Source organism: Uranotaenia lowii, chromosome 2 (assembly GCF_029784155.1).
Source record: "Uranotaenia lowii strain MFRU-FL chromosome 2, ASM2978415v1, whole genome shotgun sequence".
In the NCBI taxonomy this organism is placed as follows: domain Eukaryota; kingdom Metazoa; phylum Arthropoda; class Insecta; order Diptera; family Culicidae; genus Uranotaenia; species Uranotaenia lowii.
In genome coordinates this window covers 415,502,493-415,526,235 of record NC_073692.1, presented here as the reverse complement: position 1 = coordinate 415,526,235, position 23,743 = coordinate 415,502,493, and the positions used below count along the sequence as shown (strand labels likewise).

The 23,743-nt window shown below is 33.0% G+C and overlaps 2 protein-coding genes across 2 annotated transcripts in view; both read right to left on the bottom strand.

Moving 5' to 3' along the window:
* LOC129745056 (uncharacterized) overlaps window positions 1–23,743 on the bottom strand; it is a 110,866-nt gene that overhangs the window by 41,468 nt on the left and 45,655 nt on the right. The window lies entirely within an intron of this gene.
* LOC129745055 (uncharacterized) overlaps window positions 4,406–23,743 on the bottom strand; it is a 64,512-nt gene continuing 45,174 nt past the window's right edge. Inside the window, exon 2 of the mRNA XM_055737878.1 lies at window positions 4,406–9,547. Within this exon, the coding sequence (XP_055593853.1) occupies window positions 5,329–6,111 (783 nt within the window). The 5' untranslated portion in view covers window positions 6,112–9,547 and the 3' untranslated portion in view covers window positions 4,406–5,328. The remainder of the gene's footprint in view (window positions 9,548–23,743) is intronic.

Sequence of the window (23,743 nt, the reverse complement as noted above, 5' to 3'; positions counted from 1 at the left end):
ACAGCGGAAAAAAGCATACGGATTCGTTTTTTACATTGGCTGTCTTCAAAATGTGCATCTGCACGACTAAAGAAAAATTAATCATTCTGGTCAAAATTTTCAAATTCTTTTAAAAAGCATTGCAAAGAAAAATTAATAAAATAACTAAACGTCATTTGAATTTTTCAATTTTCCAGTTTTTTAAAAAAAAAGAAAAAAAATGTAATAACATTTTAAGAACTTAAAATTACTGATAGAGGTTAAAAAAAATCAAAGAATCGGTAATGGACGAAGAGAATTTTATGAGGAGCAAAAATAAAGTGAAAACACTTCTCATAAAATTGTTACTAAAAGTCCATTTCCGACTCCTTTCATCTTCCTGTAACCTTCTATCCGTCTGTAAGTTTCAATTCTTGAAATGTTTTTTTGTTAACATGGGGAAATTTTAGTGACGATTTATTAAGTGGTTTTTGAAAAAGCTTCAAATAAAGAAGCCCATTTAATAAAATTTCCGGTCAGTATCGTCGAAAATCTAGATATGTCCCAGAGAAAAACCTTAAAACTTCTGGAATACAACTTTCGGACCAAAATTCTTTTGATCAGTCGATTAAGTAGACCTAGAGAATCTAACAGTGAGTTTAAATTTGAATAAAAGTGAAGATGATTGATTCCATGGAGTAAAGTATTGTGAGTGGTTTTATCAAGCGCTATCCAAAAATTTCAATAGACACCTATAGATAGTAATAAAAAGGTAAAAGTGATAAAAACGGTAAATTTTTCAAACTGTTTTGTGATGCTGACTAATAAACAGGACTGACTTCATTTCTACAAAGTAAAAACACGATTTAAACCCATGACAGTGGCTACAATTTCTTACGGTCTGTTTATTATCTTTCACATTTCGTGTTTGGAGTTTGCTCTAGGCAGTAATTTTCATTTTGAATATTTAAATAAGCCTCTCGTCTAAGTTTTTTCTTTTAAAATCTTCTAGCATTTTTAATGGTAAAAAGTGCCCAAGTGTATGCGAATTTCATTGTTATTGATCCTCCAGATGAAGAAACACAATTTTCTGTAAGATTTGTACTGTTTTATTTTGCCAATTAGTTCATTAAGATATTGTAATGTTTGTTGAAGATTCCTGAGAAAAAGTTCAAATAGAGAACGAAACGGAATAAGAAGAGAAGGTGTTTTGGATCCGTGAATTGACTGAAAAAGCCGAAATATTTTCCCGTTATGTGGATACATATTTTAGAAAATCATAAACAAATGGAAATTTTTCCTAATTCTTCTTCTGTACTGAATCAAAGCAATAGAAAGATTCCTTGGGAAGGAATCTTTCGATTGCTTTGATTCAGTTGAATCATTCAACCAAGTAGGCTCACAAACACAACAGAGCTTCTTTTGTAATTTTTGCCAATCTGGTTATCAATGACAAAAACTGAAATTGAAAAATTTAAAATAAAAAAAAAACAACAATAATCGACAAAATAAGCTAAACTTATAAAAATTCGAAAAATTTACATAATTGACAAAAAAAAATTCCAAAATAAAATAAATGATGAAAATAACCAAATTGACAAAATTGACATCAATGACAAAAATGACGAAATTGACAAATATGACAACATTGACAGAATGGACCAAAATTCAGAGATTGATAAAATTGACAAGAATGAAAAAAGAACAACATTTTCAAAAGGCAAAAAAATGTAAAAAATTATCAAATTAACAAATGAGCCAAAGGGCCAAAGGGGTATAAGTGACAAAATTAAAATAACTGAGATAAGCATTAAGAACGAATCCTTGACTGTCGAACATCATATGCTATTTAAATCATAATTTTATTCAACTATTTTCTAATGTTTTGGTCTTTGTGAAAAATCCCTACTAACTGAAAGCCACATTTAGTTTGGAGGCAAAGGGGTTTAAGTGCAGCACTCCAAAGTCTGTTTAAGAGCAAGTTCACTCCTGTTGGAAGAAAGTGGTAGAAATGTTGACACTTGTAGCACATTTTGAAAATTTTACAATGCAAAACATTTTTCAAGATCTGCTGCCGTCAAATTGCAACACTGTTTCTATTTCATAAATCCAACTTTTTTTGCATCACAGCATGCGAAAATAGACATAGTGTTGTAACGAAAATTGACGGCCGCAGATCCAAGGTTGCCGAAAAAAAATCTGTGTTTCTGACAAAAAAAAATCTCGAATTCTGTGATTTAAACCTAAAAATCTGTGACGGTTATCTGTGACACTATTTCTACTAAGTTCCTTGAGAAATACTGTGAAACATCAACAGTTTGGAAAATACTTACAGTTTTAATAAAAAAAATTAATTAACATTACCTTGTTCTCATATTTTCATGAATTACAGTCAGAAATTAAAAGTCGAAAGATAAATAAAAAAACTTAATCTTGGAAATCTGTACGAAATTTAGAAAATCTATGATTTCTAAGAAAATTTCAGAAATTCTGTGTTCTGTGACACAGATTCTGTGACGAAATTTGGCTCAAAATTCTGTGATAACACAGATTTTTCTGTGATTTCGGCAACCTTGCGCAGATCTTGAGAAAAATTTGACATTGTAAATTTCTACCATGATTGCTTTTAGTGATAATTCAAGTGATTTTTTTTTAAATTTTTATTATTTTTTTTATTGTAACCACTGGATGTATCGAGTGTGTCACGGATTTAAGGGTTGTACAAAAGCTTGAAATGTTAAAAAAAAATTATTTGTACGAGATCATGCTTGGCATCGCTTCTCAGATTAGCCCGTTCAGAGTAAGAGCGTGTATTTTTTTCGCTGTGCTCTTCCGAGATGATTGGGTTAATATTGAGCGCCTTTCGTTAAATCACTATTTAAAATCAACTCATAGGAAGATCTCCCTGGAACTCACTGGAAGATCTTTCCCAATGACCAATTTAGCAAGGAAAGGCGCACAAAACAAGCAGTGATTGAAATTTTGTGGAAAAATACCCTACACGAATTATTATAAAATTTATCTTGCATGGTTTGGGGAGATAGACTAGAAGTTGACACGACCAGGTCGATTTTCAGACAGAAAAACTCTTAACTTACTGTACCAGAGCATTTTTCCCACCAAAACAGCAAAAAAAAAAAAATCTATACAAACATAATTTGTCTTTTTTAGAAATAAATATTTTTGTTTTCTTACCCACATCAACATGATAAAAACGCCTGAATGTAAAAATTTGTTGGTGGCAAAGGGGGACAAGTTAATTTATTTGGTGGAAAATGAACGTTTTTTTTAGGGAGAATGTTAAAAAATGCTTTGTTTTTGTTTAAAAAGATCATTCTGAAGAAAAAAATCATAAAAAATTTACTGGAAAACAATTAATTTCAAGTGCATTTTTTCTTGAAATCAGCAGCGATGCATTTATACCCCTTTGGCTCTAAGGGCCTCAAATTAAAAAAAAAAATGACAAAATTGACCACATTGCCAAAATCTACTAACTTGACAAAACCGAAAAATGAACAAAATTGACCAAATAAACATCATTGACATAGATGCTAGTTTTGTAATTATTGTAATTTTTGTAATTTTTGTAATTTTTGTAATTTTTGTAATTTTTGTAATTTTTGTAATTTTTGTAATTTTTGTAATTTTTGTAATTTTTGTAATTTTTGTAATTTTTGTCATTTTTGTAATTTTTGTAATTTTTGTAATTTTTGTAATTTTTGTAATTTTTGTAATTTTTGTAATTTTTGTAATTTTTGTAATTTTTGTAATTTTTGTCAATTTTTTAATTTTTGTAATTTCTGTCATTTTTGTCATTTTTGTCATTTTTGTCATTTTTGTCATTTTTGTCATTTTTGTCATTTTTGTCATTTTTGTCATTTTTGTCATTTTTGTCATTTTTGTCATTTTTGTCATTTTTGTCATTTTTGTCATTTTTGTCATTTTTGTCATTTTTGTCATTTTTGTCATTTTTGTCATTTTTGTCATTTTTGTCATTTTTGTCATTTTTGTCATTTTTGTCATTTTTGTCATTTTTGTCATTTTTGTCATTTTTGTCATTTTTGTCATTTTTGTCATTTTTGTCATTTTTGTCATTTTTGTCATTTTTGTCATTTTTGTCATTTTTGTCATTTTTGTCATTTTTGTCATTTTTGTCATTTTTGTCATTTTTGTCATTTTTGTCATTTTTGTCATTTTTGTCATTTTTGTCATTTTTGTCATTTTTGTCATTTTTGTCATTTTTGTCATTTTTGTCATTTTTGTCATTTTTGTCATTTTTGTCATTTTTGTCATTTTTGTCATTTTTGTCATTTTTGTCATTTTTGTCATTTTTGTCATTTTTGTCATTTTTGTCATTTTTGTCATTTTTGTCATTTTTGTCATTTTTGTCATTTTTGTCATTTTTGTCATTTTTGTCATTTTTGTCATTTTTGTCATTTTTGTCATTTTTGTCATTTTTGTCATTTTTGTCATTTTTGTCATTTTTGTCATTTTTGTCATTTTTGTCATTTTTGTCATTTTTTTCATTTTTGTCATTTTTGTCATTTTTGTCATTTTTGTCATTTTTGTCATTTTTGTCAGTTTTGTCATTCTTGTCATTTTTGTCATTTTTGTCATTTTTGTCATTTTTGTCATTTTTTGTCATTTTTTGTCATTTTTGTCATTTTTTCCATTGTGTCAATTTTGTGATATTCGAAGGTTTGGTCAATTTTTTAATGTTATCTTTTTTTGTTAATTCCCTCAGCTTTGTAAGTTTGTTTTTTTTTGACACACTTGCACTTCCGAAATGTTTGCACTTATGTGAGAACTGTTTGTAAATTTTCGTTATTTCTTGTATAAAATTTAATAATTTTCCATCAGTTTGTCTTGCATGCACCTTCTCATAAGCATAACAAAATTTTTCCCAAAAATTATTAAAAAATAACATGGAAAGCTTAATCCCTTTGTATTATATTCTTGTTCTCTAAAGTTTCCCATACAATTAAATTATAATATTTATATTATAATAATAATAATAATTTTTAAATCTATATATATAAAAAGCAATTTCTGTGGGTTTGTTTGTTTGTTTGTCCTCTATAGACTCAGCCGCCTTAAAAGCTAGAGAGATGAAATTTGGCATGGATGCTCATTAGGACCAGGAATGATGAAAAATGTTTTCAGATTTTCGGATGACCCCTTCTGAAGGGGGTCGTCCATACAAGACAAATATTGTTTTCGCAATATTGACGTTATTTTTCGTCGGATTGTGATGAAAATTAGCACATGAATTTTTGGAGGAACGAGAAATCGATTCCAGGTATCAAGTTTTGGGTCAGGGGTCGGCCAAAGGGGTCGTCATTTATTTATTTATTTACATAGTATTCCGTCTCACGACATAACTTGACGAACATAATTCCTAAAATTCACTCGGTTCATAGCAACCGTTCTCCAATTTCTCGGGCACCCCACGTTCGCCAGATCACGCTCCACTTGGTCTAACCACCTCGCTCGTTGCGCCCCCGCTCGTCTTGTTCCTACCGGATTCGTAGCGAACACCTGTTTTGCAGGACAGTCGTCCGGCATTCTCGCAACATGTCCCGCCCAGCGTATCCGGCCAGCCTTCACCACCTTCTGGATACTGGGTTCGCCGTAGAGTCGCGCGAGCTCGTGGTTCATCCTTCGCCTCCACACTCCGTTCTGCTGTACGCCGCCAAAGATGGTTCTTAACACTCGTCGCTCGAATACTCCGAGTGTACGCAGGTCCTCCTCGAGCAATATCCATGTCTCGTGCCCGTAGAGAACAACCGGTCTAATAAGCGTCATATACAGGTTACACTTCGTACGAGGGCAAAGTCTTCTCGACCGCAGTTGCTTGTGGAGTCCATAGTAGGCACGACTTCCGCTGATAATTCGCCTCCGGATCTCACGGCTGGTGTCATTGTCTGCGGTCACCAGTGAGCCGAGATAGACAAAGTCTTCGACTATCTCCAGCTCGTCGCCGTCGATCATGACCTTGTTATTACTGGACAAGCGGGTTCGGTCGGTCTCGGATCCGCATGCCAGCATGTACTTCGTCTTGGACGTATTAATCATCAACCCAATCCTTCCTGCTTCGCGTTTCAGTTTGCGGTAGATCTCCGGGGTCCTCAATACAACACAAATACTGTTCATGCCACATTAACGTCATTATGCGTACGAATGAGTTGAAAATTGGTACACGGGCTTTTCGAAAGACGGGCATCCGATTTCAGGTATCAAATTTTGTTTAAGGGGCCGGCAAAAGGGGTCGTCCATACTAAACAAATACTGTTTAAGTTATATTGACATAATTATACATCGGAATGAGATGGAAATTGGCACATGGAAGTTTTCAGGAATGAACAAAAGATTTCAAGTGTTAAATTTTGTATAAGAGGAAAAGGGGGCGTCCATATTAACAGTTCAGTGTTTTTGCGATATTGATATTATTAAACATGGGATTGAAATGAAAATTTGTACATTGAGTTTTTAGGCGATGGAAAATTGATGTAAAGTTTCAAATTTTGGATCAGGGATCAGCAAAAGGGGTCGTCCATATAAACTTTTCACTGTTTTAGAAATATTGTCGTTATTATGTATCAGACGGAAATGATTTTGTACGTGGGAGTTTCAAGGGGCGGGCAATTGATTTCTAATTGAAAAAAGATCGTCCATATTGATTTTTCATTGTTTACGCGATATTATCTTGATTATGCATCGGATTGAGATGAAAATATGCACATGAGAGTTTTAAGAGACGAGCAATTTATTTCGGGTATGAAATTTAGAGTCACAGGTCAGCGGAAGGAGTCGTCCATTCCAATGATATGAAAATTTACCCACAGGAATTTAAAGAAATGAACAATCGTTTTTAGGTATCGATTTTTGTGTAAAGAGTCGGCATAGAATCGATTTGGAAATTTATGCACAGGGATGTAGTGATAAAATCAATATGATTTTATGTGTTGAATTTTGGATTATTGTACAACGAAAAGGGATATTTCTTTTAAACCATCCGCCGTTTTTGTGAAATTGTCGTGAAAGTTAAACGGGTCAACATGCTTATTGAATAACGAGATTCGAGATATCGAGATATCAATAAGGATACTCTCAAAGCAAAGGTATTTTTCTTCATTATTAGGAATATCGAGAATAGATAAAAACATTAACGTCTAATCTGATCATATTTTTACTGTTGTTAGCGAAACGAAGTTCGTACGGGATCAGCTAGTATTATATAAAGTGCGGCCCACTGACAAGATTTCAAATTCAATTAGGCCCGTTGCTTCAAAAGATTGCTCACCCTGATCTGTTCACTCGCTTTCTCTCAGCCCAAGAATAAGCCTCGAATATTTTCGAACTTGCATCAACATTAATTTCATAGGTAATATGAAATAATACTGGAACAAATCAACGAATTCCAGGACTCTTTTCTGCTGGTGTTCGTTGATTTCGAAAAAGCATTTGACCGACTGAACCACGAAAACATATGAGCTGCTCTTAGACGACGAGGGGTCCCAGAGAAACTAGTCCATCTCATCGAAGCACAGTATGAGGCATTTTCGTGCAAGGTCTTGCACGACGGTGTCTTGTCCGAACCAATCCCGGTAACTGCTGGAGTGAGACAAGGATGTATTCTATCACCGCTACTTTTTCTAATCGTAATGGATGAGATTCTGATTGGATCGATTGACTGTGCACCGAACCGAGGATTGCCGTGGAATCCTTCAACCATGGATCAACTGAACGACCTTGACCTGGCAGACGATATTGTTTTGCTCGCCCAAACACAACAAGACATGCAGAGCAAACTCGACGACCTCACCGAAAGCTCCAAGGCAGCAGGTCTCAAAATCAATGTCGGAAAGACCAAGTCGATGGAAATCAATACAGAAAATCGTTCCAATTTCGTGGTAGCTGGACAACAGGTTGAGACAGTGAAGTGCTTCCAGTATCTTGGTAGCCAGATTACGCCTGATGGTGGTACCAAGAAGGACATCGAAACCCGGATCAGAAAAGCCCGATTTGCGTTTGCGAGTCTCCGAAACATCTGGCGGTCACGCCAGATCTCTCTACGAACTAAGATCCGAATCTTCAACTCAAACGTCAAATCCGTATTGCTGTACGGGTGTGAAACTTGGTGCACATATGCGGTGACGACGCGAAAACTGCAAGTTTTTGTGAATCGCTGCCTGCGGAACATCATCCGCGCTTAGTGGCCTGGCAACTGGATCTCAAACGTTGAACTTCATCGCCGGTGTCATCAAAAGACGCTAGAAATCGAGATTCGGGAACGTAAGTGGAGATGGATTGGGCACACGCTGCGAAGAGATGAAAACGAGATTTGCAGAGAGGCGCTTGACTGGAATCCAGATGGGCATCGAAGAAGAGGCAGGCCCAAAAGCTCGTGGCGGCGAAGTCTAGCCGCTGAAATCCGCACAGTTGACGAGAACCTAGGTTGGCAGCAAGTGAAGACGCTGGCTCCGGATCGCCAGCAGTGGAGATCTTTTATCTCAGCCCTATGCGCCGGTCAATCGGCGCTGGACCCTTAGTAGTAGTAGTAGTAATATGAAAACTGAAATCAATTGGGTATGGGACTAATTTGTGGGTGGTTTGAATCATGAATTTACGGATAATTTCAACATGTGTCAAGTTTCCATTTTGCTCAAAATGATAATAGTATTTATTTCGATTCCGAAAAGATTAGGCTACGTGGGCTCCTATTTGAAAATATGGATCTTATTCGAAAATTCTCTGGCTAAAATTTTGCCTCAAAGGGCGAAGCGATATAATAAGAGAAAAAACCCACTAACAATTTCAAAAATTTATATAACTATTTTAGTCAAAAGTTTGATATATGACGAAACTTAGTTCATACACCCTCAGAATATGATAGTTAAGTTGTTTCACTTAACAATCTCCTACAGTTAGCTAGTCGAACAACCATCTTAAACACTTTATGTCATCGTGGGACGCCAAAAGCAATTCTTCGTCGTTTTCCAATAGAAAGGCGATATTGCATTGCTGCCGTTCAAATTGCGTAGCATATCAACTGCCTCCAGGCACAAGTCACAAGATGCATTTAATTGAACTCGAACCGGAAGATCCGTTTCACGGTTTTTGAGCCGGGGACGGGGAAATTGGTCCGGAGATTGCCGGTTGACAACACAGACAGATAGGACATTCCTCTTCTGGGAGAGCGCGCTCATTTTCTTGTTCGTCACTTCGACTTTGAGCGCTTTAAGATGACGACATGGCCTGGCCACCATGGCAAAATGTGTCGCAACCGTTGCTGGTCCATCAAAGCTTCAAAGATTTGCGCAAAACTTTTACCGGATCGTGTTTTTTCTTCTTCTCGGACGGTTTTGCGTTGAGCCGCAGCCGGTTCCGGAAAGTTGGGTCGTTTTATTTAGATTTTTTTTCCCACTTCCTGCGTCTCTTTTGCGTGTTTTTCAAAATCGTTGTTTCTATTGTTGTTCGACTTTTCCTCATCTTCTGCTGCTTGTCTCCGATGGAAAGCAGAAGCAGAACCAGCTGAATACCAACGACTAGAGGAGCTGAACTTTGGCATCTTTTTCGGGTAAGTTTCCTGCAAAAAGAAAAGAAAAAGAAAAAATCGAGGGTGAGAGAGAATAATGAGACTTTAACAATGGTTTGAAAACTTTGATGAACTTTTTTTTGGTGGCGAGGAGACGACAAAAATGTTCGGGAAATGTTGAGCGTGGTTTCGGGCTAGCGAGATTTGACTTCAGGAAAGTGAGCAGTAATTTGCATGGGTAATGAGAAAACAAATTACTGGGAAAAAACGTAACTTCAAAAGGATGACGTGAGCGCGATTTGCTTGAAGTTGACAAGTTCGAAAATGGGTAAAACGAATTCGTTAGAAAAATGCATGTTGAGTGAAGCGTAATTTTCTGGATAAATTTGTTGATGATTTCTGGAACCGTTAAACTAAACGTCAAAGAACATCTTGAAATCAGAATAACTTGGCGTTCTGACTAAATAGAGAGTTTTTTTTTACTAAAAGCCAAACCATAGCAGATAATTCTTTCCTGTTACGGGATTTGGCTGGCGATTGGTGGATAATGTGCAACACGAGGCCCCATAGTAGTCATATCACCTCTTTTTCACAACTCCTATCTCTACCTCCCCGTGGTGCCGGCTGGGGTGCGAGTAACCTAAGCGGAGATCGGGTACCCAACCCCGGTGGATGCTTTGGTCGCATGCAGACTGAGACGGTGGCCACACGCGTCTGTTTCCCAGGTCAGGGGCGGCACAAATAGCGTCTGTCTCGCAGCTAGTGGCAGCTAAGATCAAGCCCCATCGCAGGATAGGGACCTTAGGCTGACAACCTACTGCTTCCGATTTATTAATTTATTACGGAATCCGAAAGATATGACCGACCAGGAACTCTGGCAACGACTTTCAGCATGAAAACACGGACTAGAATTGGAACTTGGAATGTTTTGACCCTTGCCCAGCCAGGTAAGCTGGTTCAACTTGCTAGAGAAGCTAGCCGCCTCAAGCTAGATATATTGGGACTGAGCGAAGTCCGTTGGCTTAACACTGGAGAACACAAGACACAATCCAGGCAAGTACTGCTTTACTCTTGCATACGAAGAGAACACGCTACTCGGGAGCGAGGAGTTGTTTTGCTGTAAAGCCTGCAGCAGGCCCATGCGAAGGACCCGTCCATGAGGGGGGAAAGGTTTCGAATTTCAAATTTAGCCAAAAATAATAACAATACCAAAAATACACAACAAATAAGAAAATTGATTTCTAGCACAATATTCTTGCCTACGATTTTTGCACAAATTCTAAAATTAAGAAATTATACTGACAAAAGTAATCAAAAATTACAAAAATCAGAATTATGTCTCAAATCAATGCTTTATCCAGTCAGTCATTGAAAATCTATTCAAAATTATGTTCCTTATTTGAACTAGAAATTTACATGTCTACATTTGTTGACGAGCTTTGATCACCGCTTTTATAGTTGAGGCTTTTTTGTGTATTTGGAATCAAATTAAAAAAAAAATATTTTTACGTTTTTTGTATTAATGTAATTTTTAGTATTCTTTATAAGTTTTCTGAGTATGGCTGAAAGAAGCAGCCCGAAACGTCAAAAGAATTGTTTTTAATTTAATTTCAGATGCACCCAAAAGCATCACAGCGAAACCAATTTGCAGTTATGTTTTCAAATTCGAAATCAAAATTTCCGAAACACCAGAATAAGAATGCGAATCGAAATTTCGAACAAGCTTCGGACATTTATGCACAGAAAAAGAATATATAACATATAACACCAGATTTTAAGAAAATCTGAATTCTCAAATAATGGTCAGATCAGTTTAAAAATGATGATTAAAAATTGTTAGAAAAATGATAAGAATTGTTATTTATCACTATTCTTGATTCAAATTCCTTTCCTTTAAATATTTCAATTGTAGGATTGATTAAAAAATTTCACTATACTATCTTAAATTTAAAAAAAAAATCACGATTTTAATACCAATTCTTGATTAGAAAAATATATCCATTTTGAATTAATGAGAATATATTCAATAGTGAACTGAATTGTATTTGATAAAAAAGAAGAACATATTTTATTTCGTTTGAAGTGTGCCAGTGATCAAGTCAATGTCAAAGTCAAAGATAAAACTTTTTGCTTATTCAAATTAATCCAGTTTCCAAAATTAAGGCTAATTGATTTATAATACAAGATGTTGATTTGATTGACAAATCACAGATTTGGAAATGATCAATAAGAAACTGATAAAATTAATATAAGAATAATGAAATCCATGTTGTAAATATAGAAAGCACAAAAATAGTTCAAATTTAGTTAACATTGTGCATTAACATTTAACATAATTTGCTACTCTGAATCATTCTTCAATCTTTTTAAAGATTAATTAAAAATCATGATCAATTGAAAAACATAATTTAATATAAAGAAAATTTATGAAACGTTTATAAATTTTTAGTTCAAAGGTTTTCAACTTTAGAAACTCGAGCTCTGAATATTTTGTCGCTTTCAATTGAAATATTTTGTACTGGAAAGAGCAGAAGGTGAAAAGTATGTTTTTCTTATATAAAATTTATACAAAGACTTCTATAAAAATTATTTTTCAGAACTCAAAAATTCAGAAAAAAAAACTTATAATAATATTTCATAATCATGGAACATTTTAACTTTAAATTCGGTGGATTTATTTTCAAATTAAAACAAAATATGAAGATAAAAAAGAAAAGCTTTTAACAGTTTAGAAGGTTTTTTTTAAACTCATCTTATCATTTTAAAACTTTTTAATAACATTTAATTGATAACTCAAGGGAACAACACTTTGGTGTCTAGGATTTAATGATTGATTTGATAATTTTCAGCGTCCCGAACTCGAATCTTTTGTCACAGTTTGTCTATCAACTTATATTTCGGTGATATGGAGTTTATAAACATTAAAATGTATAAGTTTTAAGTGAAATCAATCATTGATAACTGATGAAACAATAAACCTACGTTAAAGAAAAAAAATCTAATTCTGAATTTATTATACCTATTTCATTCAATAAAGGAATAATATTTCAAAGATGATAAAGCATGATCTAAAAAAGTTAAATTCTACACTTTATAAAAATCCGAAAGATATCATTAGAAGTATTTCTGACAATACTGAATAAAGTTTGAAAAATTGAATTCATTGAACAAAACTTGTTCAAACCTACAAAACGGTTAGGTTTTAGCTTCAAAAATATCTAATATTTAATTTGGTTCAATAGTTTTTGAAAAAAAGGAAAAACTAAACAACTAGAATACCTCTATAACTTTTTTCGCAGAACTAAAAACTAGGTACTTGAAAACTTGGGGAAAGTTGATAATCGATTTAAAACCATTATTCTAAAATTTTGTATTTGGGTGTTAAAGTTTTGTCAAAAAATGCAGAAATTTCTTAAATGATTTAAAATATTTTCAAAAGTTATTGAATAAACAAAAGCTGATAAAATAAATTGTAAATTTAGATCCAGGCACCCAAATTTGTTAAAATTAGTTGAAAAGAACAAGAAACACAAAATAAAATTTAATCTGAAATTGGTGTCTTGAAGAATAATTCATTTCACCTAAATTTTTAGTCATAAAGTAGAGGGTACTAGGTTTCAATTTTTGTTTGCTTATTCTGACCATCGTTAGCGGTGAACACCTGATACATTGCTTCGAACTTGTTGATGTACATACAAAATTAATATTCGATGAATTTATTTTGAATTTTAAATGGTTGGTTTCAAACTTTGAACTTTTTAAGTTTCACGCTGACTTTATTTTGGATGATGACAATGAAGCAATTCTACTTCCAGTCGTAGGCGAGAACGAAACGTTACAATTAATCTTCGGCAAAGCTTCTATTTTAAGCTTAAACCAAGTAAATCATGTTAAAAATAGTAACAATAATTATCTTGATCTACTTTTTAATAACTGTACAGAAGACTTTTGCGTAAACGAATCGGCTGATCCACTATGGAAAAACGAAGCATTTCATAAAGCGATAGAATACTCGCTCTTTATCCATAACTGTGCCAAACCTCGCGACTGGGAATACGAGGAAATGCCAGACTATCAGAATTCAAACTTCGAACTATTGAAACTAGAACTAATTAATATAGAGTGGTCAAGTGTATTGAAGAATGAAGGAAATGTTGATACAACAGTAGAAACCTTTTATAACATAATGATTAATCTAATAAACAGTTATGTTCCTTCAAAATTTAAAAGACGGTCCTACAGCTCTAAACGCCCTGTCTGGTATAACAAAGATTTGAAAAACGTACAAAATAGGAAGCAAAAAGCTCATAAAGTCTACAGAAGTGATAGAAGTGTTACAAATCATCAAAATTATATAAATTTATGCAATCAGCTCAATTCATGTATAAAAAGTTCTTTTGAAAAATACAATCAGAAAATTGAAAAAGAAATTAAACAAAACCCAAAAGCGTTCTTTGGCTATACTAAAAAGCAGTTAAAAAATTCAAACTTTCCTACTCAATTGACACTTGACGGAAGTATTGGAAATAATCCACTGGAAATTTCTAACTTATTTGCAACATTTTTTCAAGAAGTGTACACTTCTTTCACTGAGGCTGACCGAGATAGGGAATACTTTTCAGTCATTCCAGATTTAGCGTGTGACATTCAGGTCAATGAAATTGATTACAACAATGTTTACGAAGGACTAAGAAAACTTCATGCTTCCAAAGGAGCAGGGCCTGATGGACTTCCCCCATGTTTCCTTAAAAACTTGGCGGCCGAATTGACAGAGCCTCTTCTGATTCTTTTTAATATGTCATTAAATTATAGAAAAGTACCCAAATTTTGGAAAAAATCTTTTGTAATCCCGATTTTCAAGTCCGGAAAAAAATCAGATGTACGAAATTATAGAGGAATAGCTATTTTGTCTTGCATCCCAAAACTCTTTGAATCAATAATAAATGAAAAAATTTATCAACAAGTAAAAAATATTATAACGAGTAAACAACATGGTTTCTTCAAAGGACGCTCTACAGCATCAAATCTTCTCGAATTCGTTACATACGTTATCGATTCTATGAGCAAAAGCTTTCATGTTGAGGCTATTTATACCGACTTTAGCAAAGCCTTTGATCGTATTGACATACCCCTTTTATGTATGTATGTATGTATGGTAGCCACCTTGGGTGCACGGTTGTACCGCAGTTGTGGCTAAGGCTTCATCAACAGGTCACCGTAAGTTACCATATACCCAGTTAATAACTGCTGGATGAGACGTTCAAGGGATTGGATTCGTAAATAGAGTAACTTACGATATCCGAAGGGTTAGGATCGATTGGTCTCGAGAAGTTATTGCCGAATATACAACTAACTCACTATGCAAGTCTCTGTAGTCCCCGCCCCCAAGATTTGTTTTTAGAAGAGCGCGTCAATCAGCAGGAGAGCTTAATACGAGTAGGACTGCCACAGATCCATACCCATGCGCTCAATCCCTTTGTTTGATGCCCTGATGCATCCCACCAACCCCAAGAAATGTTGCATATAATATACATTTAGTGGATATAGTTTGAAATGAGTATAGTATATAATATATAATGAAGTGTAATATTATAAAATATAATGTTATATAATATAATATAATATAATATAATATAATACAATATAATATAATATAATATAATATAATATAATACAATATAATATAATATAATATAATACAATATAATATAATATAATATAATATAATAAAATATAATATAATATAATATAATATAATATAATACAATATATGTTTAAAAAAAAAAAAAAAAAAAAGGTTCCACAAGTATCCTGAAAAGAGAAAAAAAAAAAAAAAAAAAAAAAAAATTGTAATGAGTTTCTAGATTATTTATGTTCATTTCCAGCCTGCGTATTAATATAAAAAAAAAATAAATAAATTATAAATAGAGATTATATAAATAATTATATAAAGAATATGTATGTATGTGTAATGTAATGAATATAATAAATGGTATCAAAGACAACAACTATGGATATATAACGATTAGTTTTTAATATTTGAATGAAATGATGAAATGAAAAATGATAAATAATTCATACAAATAATAATTTGAATAACGACCCTTAAAATAGAATAATTCCATGCTATTTGTACGCTGGAAAAACAAACTCCACACTCAAAAACAAATTTATTATGAGGTAAGATTTCCGTTAAAATGTACTCCGTGCTGCTTCATCTTAATAGACCTGAAATATTTTCCTAAAGAAACTGAGAGAAAAAAATTTAATGAAGTAAATCAGTTAAAATAAGTCCCTAAAGACCTGTTTTGAATGAATCCTCCGTTTATTTTTTTTTTTTTTTTTTTATTAAAAAAATAAACTGCTTTCAGCAAAATAAACTGTAATTGAAATTTTAACTTAGACGTATACAATACAGCAGTATAACCAATAAAGAATGTTTCCGATTTAGAATATCTGTTTATCGTAGATTTCCTGAAAGAATGGTATGGTTAACGAATTGGTAAAAGCACACAATTTTTATTCCACTTAAACATAATCAACATAATCCAATCCTGGAAAAACTAATACTTTAAAAGTATATCCGAAAGAACGATAAGAGTTGGCTATAAAATAATAAATTGATTAATTCTCGATTATATCTGCAACAACATTTCCTAAAATATGATACACCTTGTCAGTTAGCGACGTAGTAAGATAGTAAAGAGATAGATAAGTAAAAATAAATAAATAAATAAATTAATAAGTATATCAATAGATAAATGAGTAAATAATTAAATAAATAGATTACTGAATAAATAAATAAATGAATGAATAAATAATGAACAATTAAATAAATAAATAAATAAATAAATCAATAGGCAAAAAAAAAAAAAAAATAATTTAAATAAAATAAAAAAAGGCTGGAAAAAATATTAAGTTCTTCTTTTGTCACCGAATCCACCCCCTTCAAAATTTCCAAACCCGCAGGCGGAATAAAAAAAAAATTTAAGTATTTTATGGAGATTTCGAAAAGTTTATCAAATATCGGAAAGATTACAAAATCATAATTGTGGAAAATGGGAGGTTTATCACCTTTTGTATTCTTGTTTTGTTTTTTTTTTTTAATTTTCAATAAAATTAAACTGATTTATAGGTGCATTGATCGTGCAATGATATAGTATGCAATTTTGTTGTTTTTTTTCAATTCATCAGTTTTTTTTTTCCTAATCTTTTACTATCCCCTCTATCGCGATGTTCCAACTCCGAGTGACAAAAAAAGAATTTGAAATTTGTTCCAATCTTAATTGATAGCTAAATAACTAGATAAACAAATAAAATATATTATTAAATAGATAAATAAATATATGAATAAAAAAAAAAAAAAAAAAAAAAAAAAAAAAAAAAAAAAAATCTAAATAAATAAATAAACAATGAATAAGTTAATTATTAAGTGAATACTAAAATAAATAAATAAATCAATTAAATTATTAAATAAATAAATAAAAGAGAAATTATAATTAAATTAAAAAAAAAAATTAATAAACAAATGAATAAATTTACAAATAAATGAAAAAATAGATAAAAGAATAAATACATAGATAAAAATACAACGATATCATATAAAACAAATTTAACGAATAGGAAACAAAATAAACGCACTCGATGGCACAGATATATGCAATATAGACAGGTGTTTCCACTGGGTTCAGCCTCTGCAAAAAAGAATGCGTTAATTGTTATTTCGTTCATTGTGATTGTGATGATACCAGATGGATATAAATTTTATAGAGTGATCTAGGACTAAAAGCCTATTTCACAACACAAGATTACCAATGACAGAAAGTTACATGATGCTGTAGAATTATTATAAATTTTTAATCATATAGCACGCCCCCTCTTTGATACGCATGGTTAGGAACGAGAAGAAACATATTGTTTGTTTTTATCTCCTTTATTACTATTGTTATTATTTTTATTTTTTATTATTTTTTTTTTTAAAGATATGATTGGGATGCTGTTGTGTAATTTATATTTAAAGTCTGTAAACAATTGGAGTGTTCAAGGATTCTGTGTTGTGATGAATGTGCTATGTATTTCAATTGGGTCAACGTTCCTCCGTTCTTCATAACCTCCGCTCTTATTCTGTCGTCCAGTCTTAGAATCGATTCTTCAAAACTAAATTAGCCATATAATACAACAATGATGAAACAGGTTGAATTGGTGTTAATCCTGCAAGAGCACATTTCTGAACTTAACAATCATAGCAAACAGTGAGGCAGTATCAACCGACCATTATTTTTTGCATTAGCCAGGCGAACAACATTAACAGCTAAGTTCGAAGAAACTGCGTGATTATTCAAAATGCCCTTGGCATTCGGTGTAATGACATTATCAGTTGGAATGCCTTGACAGTCAGTATGCTAGAGCTACTTTACCAGAATCATATTAGAAGGGACTTGTTCACACCGCTCTGCACTCATTCCCATTCTATGCGAGATAGTTAATAACCACGCGGAATCCACGCAACTACCAACTACCCATTCAGCACCAGAAGGTTTAACATACCGCTCTACGCGAGATACTGTGTATCCACTCAGCATCAGAGCCACGATCATTCTCAGATGAGCAATCCATACGAGATATGAAGCTACCTGTTGAGCACAAAGTCTCGAGCATCTCACTCTAACGTGATTTTGAGAATACGTTGTTCTATTACGGTATGGGCTAATAGGCTATGAGACCACATGCTTTCCATCTACTTACAAGGGAATCAAAACACCGTTCGCTATGCAAAGCCGGAAATACACTGTCCAAATGTGCGCTAACGTGAGTTTGAGTATACTCTCTTAAAGTACGGTATAAGCTAATAGGCTATGAGACCACATGCGTTCCATCTACTTACAAGGGAATCAAAACACCGTTCGCCATGCAAAGCCGGAAATACACAAATGCCCAAATGTGGATTACACTGGGCAACAGATGCAAGCTAGTGAAAGTGGTGCTTATCTTCGCTACATCTCTACATACATGCAAAACCACTCGCTCAATGCAAGTAGATCAAACTACTCGCGTCCCTGGAATATAAAGATTATTATTTTTAATATTTTTTTTTTTTATTATTATAATTATTATTATTATTATTATTGTTATTGTTATTGTTATTATTATAATTATTATTATTATTATTATTATTATTGTTATTATTAATATTATTATTATTATTATTATAATTATTATTATTATTATTATTATTATTATTATTATTATTATTATTATTATAATTATTATTATTATTATTATTATTATTATTATTATTATTATTATTATTATTATTATTATTATTATTATTATTATTATTATTATTATTATTATTATTATTATTATTATTATTATTATTATTATTATTATTATTATTATTATTATTATTATTATTATTATTATTATTATTATTATTATTATTATTATTTTTATTATAATTATTCGTCGTTATAATCCGTCGAACTATATGTATGGTTGTTCAATGTTATCACCTGGACCTTTATCAGTTATACATGCTTCAAGTAGCTATTCCTCTGTTACATTTAGCTCATTGAAAGGGTTTCCTGTAGATTTTCATCGCATTGCAGAATATTCTATATTTTTCTTGAATTTTGTAGAACGTCGACCCCCTTGAGTTTCGTTAGATCTCTGTTATGGTTTGATAGCCTTTATTCTGTTATGTGTCACGTAAGCTTTATATGCCTGATGTATAGTGTATAATGTATATTATATGATTTATGACGTATAATGTATCTTTTAAAGTTCTATGATAATGTGTCAATATCCACTCATACTTCAAGTTAGCAGCCAGTTTTCTTCATATAAACTAACCACCCTTCGTATATGCCGCAACGTTAGTTATAACGATGCGAGTTTCCTGTAGACCTGAATTATGCGATTGATGGCGTAGTGAAATGAATCGTAACGCGTAATCCATATCCATTCAAAACGTAGCAAAAACCAAAAATCGCCTTTTGAACTAAAAAGGTTCACCGATCTGCAGATGACAGGAACCGTGGGTGAAAGAATGGCGCTTTGCCGTTGTACCTGTAATGAAATAATGTAATTCTTTTAATCCCTTTGTTACCCTCTCTTACACTTCCTCTTCGCTTTGACCATCTGATATTTCGCTATCACTCATTTTATAGATTTCTTCTGCTTTTTGCTTTAGTTTTTCTTTATTATTTACTAGCTCTTGCCACTCCTCCTCTGTTACTGTGATGTATTTTTGAAAATCTTGCTTAATAGACTCTCGCCATGTGAAACAGGGTCTACCTACTTTTTTAAAGGGGAGTTTATACTTTAGTCCTAGCCTTAAGGGATGTCTGGCTTCTCTTCTTTTGATGTGCCCGTAGTAACTTATTCTGGCTACCCTAGCCCTTCTGTTGATTGTTTTTCCCTTTAGTTCAATCCTAACATTAAGTTTCTTGTTTTTTGTATCTCTACATGCCTCCCAAATTTGTTTCATGATCATCTTTTCATATTTAGCCAGTTGTTGTCTGCTTTTTTTTGTAAGCGTTGCTACTTTAACTCCATACAACATTGCTGCCGATAATACAGTTTTGTAAATTATTTTGCCAATTTCCCAAGATGGGTTAAAGTTTCTGCAGAACATGATTACACTTTTTGCTGCTCTTAACGTATTTATACATCTACTTTTTGTAGTAGCTGGCCTATTCAATGTGTTTGTTAGTGAGACACCTAAGTATTTTATCTCTGAGCATATACTGTAGTTTTTTTTATTTATCTCGATAGTCTCCTCCTGCTTTCCTTTTACATTTGGGTTTCTTATTAGAATTCTGCTTTTTGTGTTGTTTATCTCCAAGCCTGCCTCAATCAAAAAACTTTCCAGTGCATTAATTATGACCTCCATATCCGCTTTATTCGTAGTGATTATCAATAGGTCATCAGCATATGCCAGAATCATAGGCATTCCTATCTTTCCTATTTCGATAAGTTTGACTCTTGGTATTTTCCAAGCTACTTTCTGGAGGACATGTTGCATAATCAAGTTGAACAAATAGGGCGATAAAGGGCATCCTTGTTTAATACCTTTATCTCTTGTGTACTCTTCAGTTAGTTGACCTTCCCATTTGATTCTAATATTATCCGTCTTTATACATACTAAAACTCTATCGACTAACAAAGTTGGAACTGTCATTTCTATTAGTATATCTTTCAATTTACTCAGTTTAATGTTATCAAACGCTTTCCTTACATCTAAACTTGCTACCAATATTTTGCTTCCTGCATTCCAGTTTTCTTCGAGAACTCTTCTAGCCATGAACACATGATCATCCGTTGATCTGCCTTTTGTGAACCCCGCTTGGTGAAGACCTGCCTCTCCAGCAAACTCTTGTAGCTTGTTCCTAATCCATCTTGCGTATGGCTTGTACACCACATTGCATAGACTTATCCTTCTAAAATCATTAATATCCTTTGGATTGTTTATTTTTGCTAACGGTACTTGTATTGATTTGTTAAAGTCCTCTGGAAATTCATTCGTAATCCAAATCTTCTGCCACAGATCCACAATTTCTTCCCATGATTCAGTGTCTAGGTATTTTATGTGCTCGATTCTTAGGCCATCAGGTCCTGGCGACTTACCATTGCATGATTTTTGTACTATGTTCCACATTTCTTCCTCCCGCGGCGGCTCAAGTAATGGACACGTATCATGCAACCCTACTAGCCCTACTTCGTCCCTATCCGTGTTTTTAAGCGGATTTTCCCATTGATGTTTGGGAATCAGTGTCTTTTTAGGATTCTTTTTTCTGGTATAGTTGCTAAGGAATTTGTACGATTTCCTTATGCGAACTGTAATATCGAAATCATTTAGGTTGTTGTAAAAGTCTTTAATTATTTTTTCATGATGTTCCTTATTTGCCATTTCCATTTCCTGTTTCCTGTTCATCAACATCCATTTATATGGCATATGATCCGGTCTTTTATTAAATAATTTTAGGGCTTCCTTAAGTCTCCCTAAGGCTTTCTTCCTTTTGGGAGTGAGTGGCTGTTTTTGTGATTCCAGTGCTATTGATGCAGCTTGTTTCATCCGGTTAGCCATTTTACTATACCTTTCCTGTATGTTAAGATTTCTCACCTCACCCTGTATGTCTTCCTGTTTCCTAATCCTTTCAATTTCTTTTTTGTACTTTTTGCTCACTGTTTCGTATTTTAATGCCGAAGCGTCCAATATTTTGCAATTTTTTCTCCTCTCCTTCGTGTTGCCCTCCCCCACCTTAATACTTGATATTAAAAGCTTATGGTCTGTGCTTATGCCCGTCCAGTAACCTTTAATCGATCTGCAGAAAATTGCTCCCTCTTTTTCCATGACTACATGGTCTATTTGACTGTTTCTCCCTCTTCCTTTCCAAGTTTCTGTTACTTGCCGCCCAATTTTTGAAGAGATTAATTGTAATTTGTTCAAATGTAAGAAGGCTTTCAAATCCTCTCCGTTATCATTGTTTAGATCAAAGCCTAATTGAGACCCAATAATTTCACGATCTTCTTCCTGTAATTCGGATTTCCCTATCTGTGCGTTGAAATCTCCCTGTATAATTAATTTTCCTTTCCAATTCTTTTTTGATAGTTCTGCACCTAGTTTAGCAAAAAACATATAAGCGTTTCTATTTGGTGCATGTATATTAACTAGTCTTACTTTGAGTTCATTTCCATTAAATAATCTCGCAGTCATGACATACTTATTAATATTTTTAATTTCCCTAATATCGACCTCACTGTTAATGTTGACCAGAATTGCAAGTCCTCTCATTTTGTTTTGGCTTTTTTTATCGACTGTCCACTTATAGTTTTTTTTTAAAATGTTTTCTCCAAGAACGTTTACCTCTTGTAGAAGTGCTACATCTATTTTGTGAAATGCAAGTGTTTCATCTATAAGTTGTCTTTTTCCAATATCTGAACATCCTCGTACATTTAAAGACCCTATTCTTACATTGCTTCTTTTATTATCTTCCAACTCCGTTTCGTTTTTTTTCTGCTCCTTTCTTTCCTTTCCCTCTAATGTTTTTTTACTAGTCTGAACTCCTGATCTCTGTGCTCCGTGCTGATTTTCTGATTTCTTCCGGCTCTCCGCTGTTTCCTCTTCCTCCATTATCTCCAGAACACTGTCATAATGGTTGCCTGCCACGTAACAAATTCTCAATATTTCCTCTTTCCTAAACTTTTCTCCAATATTTATATTAGGGCCATTTTGTTGGTATATCACTATGCACCTACTATAGATTTCGGATAATGCAACTAGGCATTCGTGTCCCAACCAAGATCCCAATCTTCTTATGAAACCCATGAATTTTTCAAACCCGTTTTCTTCCAGACTTTCAGTCAAATACACCTCAAACCTTTCTTTATTTTCTATCATGTAATTGGCAATTTGCTCCCTCATTACCCTAATATCTTCTACTGAGCATTTATAATCCTTTTTACCTTTGTTTAGTTGATCTAAAATTGCTTCAATCATACAATCCCCTTCTTTCTTCATCCTTTTGATTACCAGTATATTTGTTGTATTGTGTTCCTTCATAATATAAGTTCCATAACCCTTATTCTGTTTGGTTTCTCCTCTCTTCCTTCCCCTGTCTTTTATCCCTTTCTCGTTATTTGTACTTTCTGCTTCCAAATTGTCTTTGTTTCCGTTTCCTGTTGCATATGACTCCTTATCTACTTCTTCTGATATTCGATTCACCTGAAGGGCATCTTCTGTACCCACTCCTCCCAATTCCCTGACCCAATTTTCTGTTTCTCTTTTATCTTTCACATTTTCAATGTTTAACATTCTTCTCCTTCCGTTTTCTTTTACTTCATCTACCTTATCGTTTACTTTTTTTTCCTTTTCAATATCTGTTTGTAGCGATCTTTCCTTATCTTTATCACTATTAAACTGTGACTCTTCTGTTTTTCTCTGTTTCTCCATTGTTTTCCCTTTTTCTTTTATCTCTAATACACTATCGTAATGATTGTTTCCAACGTAAAAAATTCTCAGTATTCTCTCCTCCCTATCATCCTCCCCGATATGTAATTTAGGGCCATTTTCTTGATATATAAGAATACTTTTTTTATATATTTCCGATAATGCGACTAAACATTCGTGTCCCAGCCATGATCCTAACTTCCTGATGAACTCCATGAATTTCTCAAAGCCATTCTCTTCTAGACTTTCTGTCAAAAAAATTTCATATCTTTCTCTATTTTCACTCATATGGTTAG